Below are 13,900 nucleotides of genomic sequence, written 5' to 3' on the forward strand. Positions count from 1 at the left end.
TCTTCATGCTGCACTCCTATTGTACAAAAAACAAGTACCAACAGATTTTACTGGTTTGTCATGAATTAGCTTTTATTAGCATAATTGTCCATGTCACAGTGCATAAAACAAAACTTTCATCCACATGGACTCGTCTGCCTTACAATCAATTCACTTTTTCAAAGTACTCTTTAGCGCCTTCAGGGTTTGGTTTGATCTGAAATCAAAGGAAAAATGACTTTCAATTTCAGACTTTCTCCACATATTAATAAGCAGGCTGAAACATTGTCCACTCACTGTTGGCGACTTGGGGGTCCAGCTCGCTGGACACACCTCACCATGTGTCTCCACAAACTGGAAAGCCTTCACAAGACGAAGGGTCTCTTCAACACAACGACCCACTGGTAGGTCATTTATGCTCATGTGCTTCACCACACCGTTTGGATCAATGATGAACAGACCCCTAAAAGGAAAGTTAAACGTAATTTTAAAATCAGGAAAGCAGTTGTACAGCAATTTAATTTTATTGGGTCTTCACAGGTCAGCACTAACCCTGAATTGCGGCATTTATTGTGGCAATGCTAGTGACTGGACTTAGAACTACAAACTAACAAGTTCCATGTTTTATAAGAATTTCACAATGACAAAAGTCACAAGCACAATAACAAAAACACCAACTTTCTGGCAGAGGTACAAACAAAACCAACAGTGGCGAAAGCAGAAAGCTTTAATAGTTTACATACTGAGTTTGTGAAATATCACAGTAAAAATTCAGCTGGAAATGAATGCTGATTGTACCTGAGAGCAATGCCTGGGTCCTCGAGCAGCACGCCATAGTCTCTGGATATCTGCTTGTTGAGGTCGGCAAGCAGAGGGATATGAATGCTGCCCAAGCCTCCAGCCTGCCAGACATAAACCAACGCCATCATTACAACAGAATACAACACTTGACACATAAGTCAATTACCGTACTCAACGTACAGAGCTGTAAAAAAAAACAAAAAACGACTGCCCCGCTGCCCCTAAAGTCTGATTTTGTAGGTGCATTTGTCACTCAAATGTTTCACATTACTTTTCAAGCAAGTATCAAATGCTGTTTCTAAATGCTGATTTATTCATTGTGAAATAATTCAAACCCTGTATGGCTCTATGTAAAAAAAAAAACTGGTAGTGCCAACTGCCAACATTCGCAGCAATAGAAATCGAGCAATTTAACTGTGCCGAATAGGAAGGTTTTAGAGCGTGAACTGCCCATATAAAGGTCATACCAGAGCACCTGAATTTGAGTTAGGGCCAGACTTTGACTTGGCCACCCCAAACCTTCATTTTGTTTTTACTTTCATGCCATTCAGGGGTGGACTCGCTGTTTCATGTGATTGTTGGGCTGCATAACTTTGGAAAGCATGAGGGACTGAACTGGTTGCCTGATGTTTGCCTGTAGACAACAGAATTCAGTTTCATTGTGTGATTTATTAAAGAATGCTGATCAGGTTCTGAAGTTGGAAAGCAGCATGGTATCAAATGCTGCTATTTATTTATGGTGCATGTGTAACTGGGACATGTGCACCTTACAAAAAAGCAATATTTCTCATCTTGTCAGTCCACAGAAAAAAAGGCCTGTGATCATTAAAATATTTCTTGGCAAATGTGACAAGAGCCTTTGTGTTCTTATTTGTCAACTGTGATTTTCACTTTGGAATTTTCACATACCAATTGACCCACCACCCATACTGACCTTAAGAGGCAAAATGGCAACGTGCAGTTAGCTCGTTAGCTATGCCTACACCACAAAAATATATATTTTCTTGGGTGGTTCGTTGGCATGGCCACTTTGCGAGCTCATCCTGGAGATAAATATGGATGAGATAGAGGGTGGCTCAAACTCAAACCCTACTACTAGTAAAACAACTGAAATGTCATCCAGATATGAACGCAACAGGTTTAGACTGTTGCATTGTGTGCTCATAATTGAACTTAATTGTACCTTATTCCACGAGGAAGCATACCTTGCGAGGGGTGTTGATCCATGCTAGGTGTGTGAAATGAGAGTCCACAGACACACCCACTACCTCACAGTTGATGTCATGGAACTCATTAGCCTTGTCGCTGAATGAGATAATTTCTGTTGGGCACACGAAGGTGCTAAGATAAAGCAAACACAAAGAAACCATTTAACAGTATTGAACATAACTGAGACACGTGAATCTGTTTATGGTTCATGCAGGCTGCATTGGGCAATATTTGGTCAGTAAACTTATTTTGATCTTTAAAAGGCACCCGTTCCCCCACTATATCACATTGTTGTTGTTTTTTAATCCATCTTTTTTTCTTAAAAATAAGTTTTATTAGGGATAGGCAGGTATCCATCAGGTATCACTCTCAAGCCCATACCGGCCTTATTTTAATCTATAGGGTATCATTGAGGGAGCCGATACCAGCCACGGATACTTAAAGCACACCAAAAAAATCTGACATTCAGTAGGCCCTCCTCTGCAATAGTTGGCGCAATACTACAGCAGTTTGACATATTTGTGAATCATCATCTACGTCAGAATTTTTTGTCATTGTGTTAAATGAAATTTGATATATCAAAATTAATATAGGTATTGGTATCGTGAGTAATCAAAGAGTGACTACTCATACTAGTATCGGTTTGAAAAAAGTGGCATCAAACATCCCTAGTTTTTACAGTACACTTGCTGTAATACAGCTTTCAATATCAAAGGTCTACTAGCTTTTTCAGCACCCTTGTTTTACTATATTAACTCATCTGATAAGCTAACCAGTCAGATAAACGGTCTTGCTTAAGACTGGTTAATTACTACAGAAATACTTATCAAATCACACAGCATTGACACAGGACAGTGTGGGACGTTCTGAGGTTTGTCAGAGGGAGAGGCAGCACTCACAAATCCAGCGGGTAGAAGAAAAGGACCAAGTATTTGCCCTTGAAGTCAGCGAGGCTCATCTCCTTGAATTCCCCATTTTGGACCGCTGTGGCTTTAAAAGCAGGTGCCGGTTGAGTGACAGCAGGGGTCCATCTGCAAGAGCCTGAGAGAAGGATCGCGTTACCTACTTAAGGCACTGTGAACTAGGCGCTACTTTGTGCTAAGTCTGTGCAAAATGCCATTATTCAGATGAATGGTCCCATCAGAAAGGGGCCTAATGACATGAATACATACTGGTAGAGAAACAGGCCCTTTGAAGTGCAGAAACAGACACAATTCGTTCAGCTGCAGCGCCTCCTTGCTGACATGCTACTGCAACTCTTGCCTGGAAAATGACAGCCATGATTTTACATGCAGTTATGTTTGTGTCATCATCATCCTCTTCGTGTTTAGCAAGTACAGTGTTCCCCCACAATATCGCTCTTCCATATTGTAGAATGTAGACTTTTAACACAGAATTGCTAAAAATAAATTATTTTTTCACAGGCAAATCCAAATTTAGAGTTGTTTAGCTTCAGTATAGTATCACATTGTGCCACAGCATGCCAGGAAGCACAAATATCTACTGGAAGAGATGCAACATATTATGAACAACTTATCTCTAATGACTGTTGTTCCAACAGAGCAAACAGCATATATGCTTGTGTATACTGTTGTATGGTCTGTTTGTATGTGTTTCTGCTCTGTGATCATTATATTAGCTGTTATTTATAGCTTATAATTGATGTAAGATGTACTGTATGTTGATTTCCATTGCACTGCCTGGAGCATTTTTTATTTTAGCATTAAACTAGTACACGTTCATTAGTCATTTTTTTGGTGTTTAAATGATTACTTCTTATTCATTGTTTTATATGTCCCCTTTACGGAGAACTTAAACTGGGAGTGATAAATGAACATTGTATTGTATTGTATAATAATACTACGATGGCGACCGATGACAATTTTTGTAAAAAAATAAAATAAAATGGATGCATGGTTGATGGTCAAGTGTTGCGTAATTTCAAAAGACCTGCGCACTTCTATTTATTTTCAGTTTCGTAACCACTTGACTTATCAGGATGAATGTAATGGAGGGAAGCACAGCGACTGTTCAGTATTTTATGTTTGCACGTGCGTGCCACCGATATTGAGATGCCAGTGAATATTTTGAGTTGGTTGTCTAAATGTACAATACAACGCGAAGAGGTCAAGAACCAGAGCGCCCCAGGTTCGATGTGCTGGCTCGCAATGTGCGACACGCAGCATGTCAGGACAACCAAAGTAGACTTGTTACGCATTCTTCAACAACATCTCCAATGGCATTACTAACAAGTGAAACGAAAGCAAACACACAGCCTGATACGATTTAGTGTAAAGTTGTGAACTCACAGACGTCCTGAGAAGTCTTCCAATGCTGGCTGCCATTTTGGATGATGTCTGAAGGGGCGGTTGGACATTACTATGTCGCGTATTACCGAATTTTATACAGTACTATTGTATAGAATTGTACTACTAATATTATTGTTGTTTATCAAACAGTCAAAACTGTCATAAATTAAAATGAAATAAAATAAGATAAAAATTAAACGAAATCGATGAACGATGTATTCAGATGGTCCCTGAAGACAAAAATATATTTGCTGATAGTTCAAACATGCAGCTGTATATCTTTCAACTTGAATTGAATATACAGAATAGAATACACGTGCATTTGACGCTATGCGTTTATGTAAATTCAACATAAACTCATTGTCAACATGGACACTTGTAACCCTGTAGTTCTAAATTTTCCGACCGTCCTTGAACGAATAACTGATCACGTGACTTAACACGGAAGTCGTACCTATTTGACCTCGAAAATATGTCAGAAGCTTCTGTTTGAATGGGAGAATGTGTTTGTGTTTGTTTAAACGAGTTTATTTTTTAAAGAAGTAATTACAGTACTGGTATGATGGACGCCAATCTGCTGTTCTGGAAGAGCCATGGGGAGGTAATTGAGCAAGCGGAGTTTCTTCAGCATCATCATTTCGAAAAATGACTACTGTATCAAAGGAAGGGTTACATTACTTAGATACAGTATAGGTTTCCATTCATGAACATGTATTAATTTTCATTCCAGTCTGTTTTTAGTCGCTTAAAGATCTGGGTCAATCTTTTGGATCCATCCTTTCTGCTCACATCAAATGTGAGTATCAGGAACAGTCAGTAGGTAACAAGACCGTAGTGCTGGAAAAATTAAACTTCAAATTTGTTTCATGAACCAGTTGTTGTATTTCTTTTACTCCTCTAGATGGCACTCTCTGTTCAACATGGGGCTGAAAGTACACTGACTTGAGATTTCTTAAACCCCTGTATTCATGCCAACAGTGTCATCTAGAGGAGTCAAAAAATACAGCAACTGGTTCAAGAAGCAAATTTGAAGCTTCATTTTCCCATCAGTACTGGACATGTGATGTGCCACTAATGGTGAACTGATGATTCTGCTCCTCTCAGGCCGAAATACAAGAAACCTGCGCCCAACTTAGAAGTGGTGAAAATTTCAACAAAAAGGTCAGATAAGCTCAGTATTCCCTTGTCTTTTTGACACTGTGACTAATGCAAGTACTAATATTCTCTTTGTTCTCCCTGCCTGTAGGATGAACATGCATGGGATATTTCCCTTGTAAGTAATACAGGATACACGGGCCTGTTTTAGTTGCTCAAAATAATTTGGGGCGTATTTTTGATGTGTAGACATTAAGTTAAAATTCACGTTTTGATGACCACTTTGTCTTAACAGTCATCCGTCCATGCTGATTCTGGTTCTGTGCTTCCACTAGTTTTCCGCCCTCCAGGTACAGTATATTTAAAAATACTGTGTACATAAAACTGGTAGATGTGCCAATAATGAACTCTGTGCAATTGTGGACATGTTATTAGAATAAAGGACACGTTTGGGGATTTTATCATTTTGACTTCACACCACCACTACGGATTGGAAATAAAACCGTGATTGTGATATTAGAGTACAATTTCAGCTTCAATTGAAGCAGTTCAACACAAATATAGAATTTACCATTTAGAAATACACCAAATTTATGTAAGACTACCTCATTTTTCAGAGACTCAGAAGCATTTGGATAATTTGGACAGCTGGCTTAAAAAGAGGTTAATTGGCCACATGCAAACAAAGAGGCCATCACTAGACATCTACAGTATCTTAGACAGATAGCAAAAACCTTCGGTGTGGCCAAATCAACAAAGCGCCGGTCAGCACAACAACATGAAATGGCCTGAGAGGCTACAAAAGAGAACTGAAGAGCCCACTGGTGTTTATTGATAATGTGACTGCTGACAAGTTTACTGCCACGTGATTAATTGTGATGTGCATCAGGCTGTACTCTCTGTAACATTCAGTCACAAGTTGCAAAGCTCCCTTTTGAAGATGTTTCACTGCTATTAACACTCTCGCCTGTCTCTTTTCTATCCAGCATTTTTGCCATTTACAGCTCCTTTGGTACGTCTGTCTTTCAGTCATAATACGTGATATTTTGGCACTTATCTGAGGAATATTGAACAATGTCTCCATTTTTTAGGTGGTTGCCAGCTTTTTGCCACATAGAAATATCAAACCAACCTTGTTCTGGCAGGTATGGGACTAAACTGTCTTTTCTACGGTAAAGTGTGTGTTCTATACCACTTGATTTACATCACCAAAACGCCCCCTTGCAGTTTTTACTACAGAGTTACATTGCCGGATTCAACTATGCAAACAGAAATTGCTCCTCAGAACAGGTAATGTACTTTTTGCAATACTGTAATGAGGCCCGATGTACTAAATAAAGTGACTGCATCGGACCTCAGCTTTGACAGTTGCAATCAAATCACTCATGAATGAGGAGTTGGCGCTTTTTGCTTATCTGCAGGGTCAGACGCCGTCTCCGAAGCAGCTCCTCTTGATAGCAGGGACAGTCTCGTATGCAACTTGTGCAGGGGTATGTACAGCAGTTATTGTGCTACATCAACTGTAAATATTTAGCCTACCTGTAAAGGTCGCGGCCATAGCGTTGGGTGCGCATCCACAATTCACTGAGATACAAGTCAAGGGCTGGAGCGCAAGACATGCTTCACAACCCACTCGTGAAGCCTAAATCTGTCGCGTACAATTCTAATTTACACCACTGCAATCTACAGCCAGAATAATAAATTACTGAATTGTTGCCTGACCATGTCAATCAAAGCTCAGTATTATTATTTTTGAAGGCATTTTTTTTTTTAAATGCAGCTCGTGTAAGCATGCTGTACCTTATGCCTTGTTCTCAGAGTTTATGTCCTTTCTGTATTGGAAGTTGTTAGGGAAATTGTAGATCGTGATAATATCCTGTTCTTTGTGGTTCCAGGCCCTTCCTCAAATTATTGTCAACCGACTAGGGATAAGAAGCCTACTCATCCAAAATGTCTTCAGGTTCATCGCACCAATCCCACTCTCAGGTTTGCCATTTCTTAAAAGAAAAGCGGTTAAATAAACATTGTTGTTAGTGGAAATCCTCATATCTTCCCAATCATTATTTTTCAGGAAATAAAAAAAATCGATATTATTTTTTCAAGTTATGAAACATTGTATTAGAGAGCAAGCTATTTTCAACACATTAGATTGCTTATTTTCTTCAGATCACAGGGACTGACCAAGAGTAAGTAGTAAATTGTGAAGAAAAAAAAAATATATATATATATAAAAGTGACCCAATTTGTGACAATATGATGGTAAGTTATTTCAGAGCATAACGTTGTGTTTCTTGCCAGCTGCTCTCGCTTTCTTCAACGCGTTTACTGTCAGAGGGGAGGAATGTGCAAATGGTATCAAAGTGTTTGATTCCAATGGGAATTCCGTCGGCATATCTAAGGCAGCAGCAGAAAAGGTAATAAGAGTAAATATCAAAGCCTGCATGTTGGTTATCCTCACTATTGCAATGGTTTGTTTGTCAGGCTGTGATGGAAACTGCATTGTCAAGAGCAGTACTGTTTGGCACAACTGCTGCTGCTCCTAATCTACTGCTTTCAGTCTTACAGAGGTCAGCTGACTCTAATATGAATCATCAGATTGAAATTGTTGGTGAACTAAAGAAGTTCTCTCCTGCAGAACTAGACTTTTCCAGACGAATGCTCTGCTGGTCGCCCCTATCCGTCACATAAGTGTAGCAATTGTCCTCGGCCTGATGATCCCAATTTCATTCAGTCTCTACCCTCAATTGGGGACGGTAAGGTCTGGGCATCCTCTCGACTGAATTTATCAACATGAGCTCAGCTGACACTGACCTTGTTCTTCCAGATAAGGAAAGAAAACGTTGATGAAGACCTACAGGCCAAGGTAGCCGAAGAACAGTTATTCTACCACAGAGGACTTTGAGCAAGTTTAATACAACTGAACCTCGTAGGCTCAAACCAAATGTTAAATGAATAAGCAGCACATTGTTGTTTAACAATACATTTATTAATACAGTATGAATATTTGGAGCATGAATTGATGCCAAATACACATCTGTTCATAAAAATAAATGCAAACCTCCACTGTTACATCATGAATTCTATGCAACTATGTAATGAAACACTGAGGCACTTAACCATTCTCCTGGCAAATGTACGCCACAACCCAAATACTTAATAATAATTAAAACAACACAATCAAACGTTAAGAGAGAGACAATATATCTGTAGGCACGGACTGAGCTGATAACTTGATAAGAAACACTTGTTTGAACAAATCTGAAGTGATTATCAAATCCATAGAAAAACGGACTTCTTTTAAAATGGTTGTATGATTATCACAATGGCAACCGATCCAAAATTACCCCCCCCAAAAAAAACTGACATGAAAAATTGACTGGCAAATAGTTCATTGTAATTTCTGCCCATGCATGAGGTGTAAAAATAAACCACACAGTAACTGTTCTGTTTGTTGCCTGTTGCTGTCAATGTGTCTATAAACTAGCGCTTCTTCATTGTGACAACACAATTATGAATGCTTTCAAGCCATGGCCAGACTACAGAACGCCACTGAGTAGGGTGTGCAATTAATCGAAATTCAATTACGATTATTGCACTCCACGATTAGAAAATTGGCATATTTGTAAAAATATATATGTATATTAAAATGCCATTATATCCAGTGCACTTTGTTTACGCAAGGAAATCATACTTGAATTTATACATTTGCACCTTTATAAAAATTAAATTGAAAATATTAATTTTGTTTGGTCCAAAAGGGTCTTACATAGTGTTTCAAAGAAATGTATTTGTCTTTATCGTTTTTACGTTTAAACATTTTCTTGTGTTGTACCAAAAAAATAAATGATCGTTTGAATCGTGATTTTAATTATTACCAAGATAATCATGATTAATTAATTAATTTATTTTATTTTTTTTAAATAGAGCAGCCCTACCACTGAGTTCTGTTAGAAGCACAGTCAGATTAGCGTCAGTGTTATACGAGTGCCACATAATTGGAAAAAAAAAAAGAAATACTGACTTCACAGGTGAAAATGCTTTCATTGTGTTTATGGGCACACACACTCCGGCTCCACTTATGCAACTGAAGCCGCTTGCTGGGCCTTATAGCTCCCCTCACAGGATGGCAAAAAAAAGCCTTACACGGTCGCAGTGGAGCTGGTGGTGTTATCGGTCTCTGATTTTCATGAGACGGGACTGCTCCCTCAAAACAGGCTTAAAAAATGTCAGAAGTGTATTGTAATTTTTGATCACTGGGGTATTATGACAACGATCTAAGGACAGATGTATTTCAAAAAAGTTTTATTTTGTAGAAAGGAATTCATTTCTTTTATAGCAAATATTACCCGAGTTATTTCCTGGGAACGACTAGATTACTGCACCATGCTTTCCCTCTGGGAATGATATTAACAGCATGTAACAATGGGGCACCGCCTTCAGAAAGCTACATGGGCAAATACAAGGTAATTTCTGGGTCTGTATTATGTCTTGGAATTTGATGTCATTAAGAAAAATATTAAACTCATACTTGATTTAAAAAAAAAAAAATGCCACACTTGGCATACTTTTATTGTCATAATCAGCATCTGCTTAAGTAACAGGCCTGCCTGAACTGTCACCCTTTGGGACAGCATCTGAAAATCTGTAAAATCTTATAAAAGTCTTACACCTGTAAAATCTGCTCAGCAGCAGCCAGATGAAACAGGAAGTTTTCCGTCGCTGGAGGGAAATGTTGCTGCTTTAAATGTTCCAGAGTCATTTTAGAGCCTTCACATTGATCAGCCAAGGTCCCCAAATGAGCTAGAATCTGTTTGGTCTTCAAAGAAATGTCCTGCAATTCAGAATGTGGGCATCACATATGGGAAAAATTAATCTCTATTCCTGACAGCTAAAAAAAAAAAAAAAAAAAAAAAAGACAATCACCTTTATGACGTGACTATCTGACCTCTCTGTGTCTTCTGCAGACTGGATAATAAGATGACCGATGTCCTTGTGTAACTTCCCCATCATCATAGCCTCTGTTGGATCACAACATTATTTATTGTCATTTCCTACTCCCTGCGGTCAAAATGCTCATGAGCACAGCACTGTAGTGTTACTTTCTGTACTAAAGGTTTACAGCACCTTTGGCACTCTGTGACACAGTGATGATGTTGTCTGGGAGATTCACATACACATCATACAGGTCTGATCTGTTGCTCACCTCTGCATCAACAAATCCTGCTATATACCCTGTAGGAAGAAACATTACTTTCACATAAATAACAGATCTCCCTTAACATGAGAAAGCAAAGATTACATAGATCTGACCATTACAACACCATATCCTACCATAACTCACTGGACCTGAACTGCTGCTGGGTTTATTTTTTTATTTATTTATTTTTTTTTAAACAAAGTTGATTCTGTTGAATTTACAGGTTAAGAAAAAGGTCAAATCCTTGTTAAAAATCTGTTCCCCTCCACCTTGAGCTATTGGGCTATTTTTCTTAAGGTTTTTGTTTGAATTCTGAATTTTTGACTGACCAACCGTTTGAGTTCTGAGGATCCACTAGACTAGATACTTCCTTACATATCTGCAAGCCAGTAAAAGAATACATTTAAAGAAATATGGATTAGGATTTTGGGGCGTTCTTAAAAAATGAAACATTTAATCCCTCAAAAGGAAATTCATTTTACACTCTGCCAGGGCTGCAGGTAGGGGTGTAACAAAAACAGATTTGAATGGGAAAATTGCCTTTGATGTAAAAGATGCGAGTGCATCATCATCAGTAGACTGAATCGAACTAAATCGAAGTTCTCTACTTTAAAATATTCGCTGATAAATTGTCATGTCAGATGACCCTGAGTTGACACAAAATGAGCCTCTTTGAAGAATAGTGTTTCATGGGAAAGAACTTCTTAGTTTGTAGGCCCAGAGCGGGCCTGTGGTGAGAAAATAGGACTATTTTGTGTCATAGAAACGGTGACCAGTTCCCCTTAGGAGTTCGCACTCATCAACATGGATGAATGAAAGCAGGAAACTTTCACCTGGGCATTTACTGAGATGCTCCAGTTCAGTATCAGTCAGGTACACATATGGATGCAGAATAGACCAGTTTTTCCTGTGCCACGCTAGAGCAGGAAGCACTCTAAAAGACAAGATTAACAGTGTGAACATGCACACCTAAAGCGACCATGGCCACCACCAGACGTAGATAATAATTAAATTCTGAATTTATTATTATCAAATACTTTACCTTGTGAATTCCAACAAGGCTTCAATTCGAGGATGGTGGACAGCGATCCGCTTTTTCAGCATGACAGCAGTGTACAGGATAATGGTCTCCATGCCAAACTGAGATACCACATCTGATACAAAACAGGTGCAGATTGATGTGTGTCTTACCTGCTATTTATCTATACACACTGAACAGGAAAAAGAAATGAAGGAATTGGGCGTCTTCAATTTCTAGGTTGAAATTGTTACAAAATTGTGCCACATGTTCCAAATGTTGTTTTAATAAGATATGATAGTGGTTGTATCCCCCCTAACACCATCCCAGAGCATCTTCATATTTTATATGACTTCCAATTGATATCAAGTGACGCTCTATTACTGAAATTAAGCAGAAGTCACATTTTACATCCGTACCTTTGATTGATCCTGCCAGGAAAGCCCTTCGGACATCGTAGTCCTTGGTTAAAAACGAGCCATTCTCTTCACTCTGGCAAATACCTTTGGTGAGGACAGCGATGTAGACCTCCATCATTTTCACAGGACTGCCATATTTGATGTACATCCTGAATACCAAATCTTTATTAAAGCTGGTCCTCTAAAATTGTGTAATAGTTCAAGTCAATAACAATGTTGCATGGAGGCTGTACCTGCACAGTATTCGATTTAGTGCAGCATATTTCTCAGGGTTGAAGTCTTTTGCTGTTACTACCACTGACAAATGAGTGACCTGAGAATGGGAGAAACAACTTTAAGGTATGTATTTAAGAAAAGTAAATGCTGTGCCATCGTTGTTATGAATGAGCCAGGTACCTTCTTTAGAGGCGTAGGCTCCTGTACCTCCAGTGTGCTGATGTAGTACCAGGTGCGACAGAATTGGCCAAATACAAATGGGTGAAAATCTTCATTGTTCTGTGTCAGACAGCACTTGCTGAGCAGGACTTGTCTTAGTTCGGAGCCCACCGCAGGATAGCACCAAACCCACAGTGTGTCCCCATTCACATCTTTTTCTGGGAACAACATGAGACATTTTAAATGGATGGCTTTTCTGAACACACTTGTAGATTAAGGCAATGATGTAGTGCAGTGGTCTCAAATATCGCATGATGATATTTTGCGACCCCCTATACTTGACATTAAAATTTAAGGACAATGCAGCTCCCACGTTTTAACATTAAGATTTAAGGATAATGCAGCTCCCATGTTTTTGCTGTCATTTTGTTGTTGTTTTCTAATCACTCATGGGCTACCATAGCTGACGCTCGTCACAGCTTTTAATTAATTCTGAAGTGACCAAGTGGAAGGAAAAAATATCCTTTCATCCATTCCCAGTCTTGTGTTTTTCAAAACCTGCAATGATGAGAAATGTTGGCGATGGGAACAGCCAATTTTGAGAAAAAAAGGAGAATGTTTTTTGTTGTTGTTGTTGTTGTTGAACACAGGAGCACCCGACATGTCTTGAATGCACAGAGAAAGTCGCAGTGCTCATGAAATCAGACGTCATTATTCAAGTAGACATGCTGAGGAGTATGCAAAGTACCAAGGAGATGGGAGAGAGGACCGTGTCTCTAATTTTATTCATGTTCATAATAACTGCTGATGTTATAAGATGTTATTAATAAAGGTCGACAAGATAGGATTAGTTGTACTTTTTTTTTGTTAATACCTGAACCCCTTTTGGTGAAATACTCGATGCAGCCCAGACACACCCAGACTCACGCGGCCCCACATAAGATGAGTTTGAGACAACTCGTATAGCGCCAAGACAGAACATGAGAATTCAGCTATAGGAGCAATTTAGCTCACACTGCTATCATGTGATTCTACACCACAAACTGTATGCGTGAGTCTCTAATCTCCCATGAAAAAGAACACAAGGTAAAACATTGGCTTGAGAACGTTGACTTACCAATCAATCCAACGCTTAGCATAGACTGTGTTTCAGTTGCTGCCATATTCCATTCCTGGAGAATTCAAAGTAATCACAAACAAATTTGGGAGGCAAAATCAAATCGCATCAAGATGCGACTCTCAAGCCACGAAACATAAAAACTATTCAAATGTAAAAATCTCGAAATAAATGCTGCACAGATGTGATGAGACCATAAGTGCGATGAAACTGAGGAGTTGTATTTGTATTTTGTACCTGTGCTGTCGCCACTTTTCTCCTCAGTGCGTATTTCTTTCTTCCTTTTTCCGGGTCAGGAGACCTGACAGGCCACTCCAACCAATCACTTTGTGGGCGTAAAAGATGCATTCAAAGCTACCTGTAAAATTGTATTTTTTTTAT

At 38.9% G+C, this 13,900-nt stretch overlaps 3 protein-coding genes across 4 annotated transcripts; 1 reads left to right on the forward strand and 2 right to left on the reverse strand.

Annotated features, from left to right (window-relative positions):
- Nucleotides 1-45: 45 nt before the first annotated feature.
- prdx3 (peroxiredoxin 3) lies at nt 46-4,451 on the reverse strand. The gene is made up of 7 exons (XM_086044274.1): nt 4,299-4,451; nt 3,162-3,252; nt 2,889-3,030; nt 1,986-2,121; nt 778-881; nt 277-442; nt 46-196 (listed from the first exon to the last, which is right to left on the reverse strand). The coding sequence occupies exons 1-7, from the start codon at nt 4,332-4,334 to the stop codon at nt 146-148; spliced, it is 726 nt and encodes a 241-aa protein (XP_085900400.1). The 5' UTR covers nt 4,335-4,451; the 3' UTR covers nt 46-145.
- A 254-nt stretch (nt 4,452-4,705) lies between these two features.
- sfxn4 (sideroflexin 4) lies at nt 4,706-8,837 on the forward strand. 2 transcript variants are annotated; one of them, XM_086044272.1, is made up of 14 exons: nt 4,706-4,899; nt 5,029-5,094; nt 5,403-5,459; nt 5,545-5,571; nt 5,689-5,743; nt 6,380-6,405; nt 6,485-6,538; nt 6,621-6,683; nt 6,815-6,883; nt 7,289-7,379; nt 7,692-7,807; nt 7,875-7,960; nt 8,029-8,146; nt 8,218-8,837. In XM_086044272.1, exons 1-14 carry the CDS (start codon nt 4,858-4,860, stop codon nt 8,293-8,295), a joined length of 948 nt encoding a protein of 315 aa, XP_085900398.1. In that variant the 5' UTR covers nt 4,706-4,857; the 3' UTR covers nt 8,296-8,837. The 2 variants fall into 2 exon arrangements, with proteins under 2 accessions (XP_085900398.1, XP_085900399.1); XM_086044273.1 differs by having other exon boundaries at nt 4,750-4,899; nt 5,040-5,094.
- Nucleotides 8,358-13,875, reverse strand: dennd10 (DENN domain containing 10). Its single transcript, XM_086044271.1, has 10 exons — nt 13,757-13,875; nt 13,520-13,574; nt 12,424-12,620; nt 12,261-12,340; nt 12,028-12,176; nt 11,633-11,744; nt 11,424-11,524; nt 10,518-10,625; nt 10,317-10,411; nt 8,358-10,224 (listed from the first exon to the last, which is right to left on the reverse strand). Exons 1-10 carry the CDS (start codon nt 13,865-13,867, stop codon nt 10,057-10,059), a joined length of 1,176 nt encoding a protein of 391 aa, XP_085900397.1. The 5' UTR covers nt 13,868-13,875; the 3' UTR covers nt 8,358-10,056.
- Nucleotides 13,876-13,900: the final 25 nt, after the last annotated feature.

Source organism: Filicampus tigris, chromosome 11, assembly GCF_054856515.1.
Source record: "Filicampus tigris isolate MCC_2025a chromosome 11, RoL_Ftig_1.0, whole genome shotgun sequence".
Taxonomy (NCBI): domain Eukaryota; kingdom Metazoa; phylum Chordata; class Actinopteri; order Syngnathiformes; family Syngnathidae; genus Filicampus; species Filicampus tigris.

Bases quoted from the DNA above. Each gene is read 5' to 3' on its own strand.
- sfxn4 (XM_086044272.1), top strand. From the start codon at position 4,858: ATGATGGACGCCAATCTGCTGTTCTGGAAGAGCCATGGGGAG. The intron at 5,572-5,688 runs GTAAGTAATACA...TTGTCTTAACAG, and splicing joins ATGCATGGGATATTTCCCTT to TCATCCGTCCATGCTGATTC. The intron at 7,961-8,028 runs GTCAGCTGACTC...TCTCTCCTGCAG, and splicing joins CTGCTTTCAGTCTTACAGAG to AACTAGACTTTTCCAGACGA.
- dennd10 (XM_086044271.1), bottom strand. From the start codon at position 13,867: ATGCATCTTTTACGCCCACAAAGTGATTGGTTGGAGTGGCCTGTCAGG. The intron at 13,575-13,756 runs GTACAAAATACA...TGAATTCTCCAG, and splicing joins GAAAAGTGGCGACAGCACAG to GAATGGAATATGGCAGCAAC. The intron at 10,626-11,423 runs GTGAAAGTTTCC...TTCTTCCTACAG, and splicing joins GCATCTCAGTAAATGCCCAG to GGTATATAGCAGGATTTGTT.
- prdx3 (XM_086044274.1), bottom strand. From the start codon at position 4,334: ATGGCAGCCAGCATTGGAAGACTTCTCAGGACGTCT. The intron at 3,031-3,161 runs GTATGTATTCAT...TCCTTCTCTCAG, and splicing joins AAGGGCCTGTTTCTCTACCA to GCTCTTGCAGATGGACCCCT. The intron at 443-777 runs GTACAATCAGCA...CTTTCCTTTTAG, and splicing joins GACCCAGGCATTGCTCTCAG to GGGTCTGTTCATCATTGATC.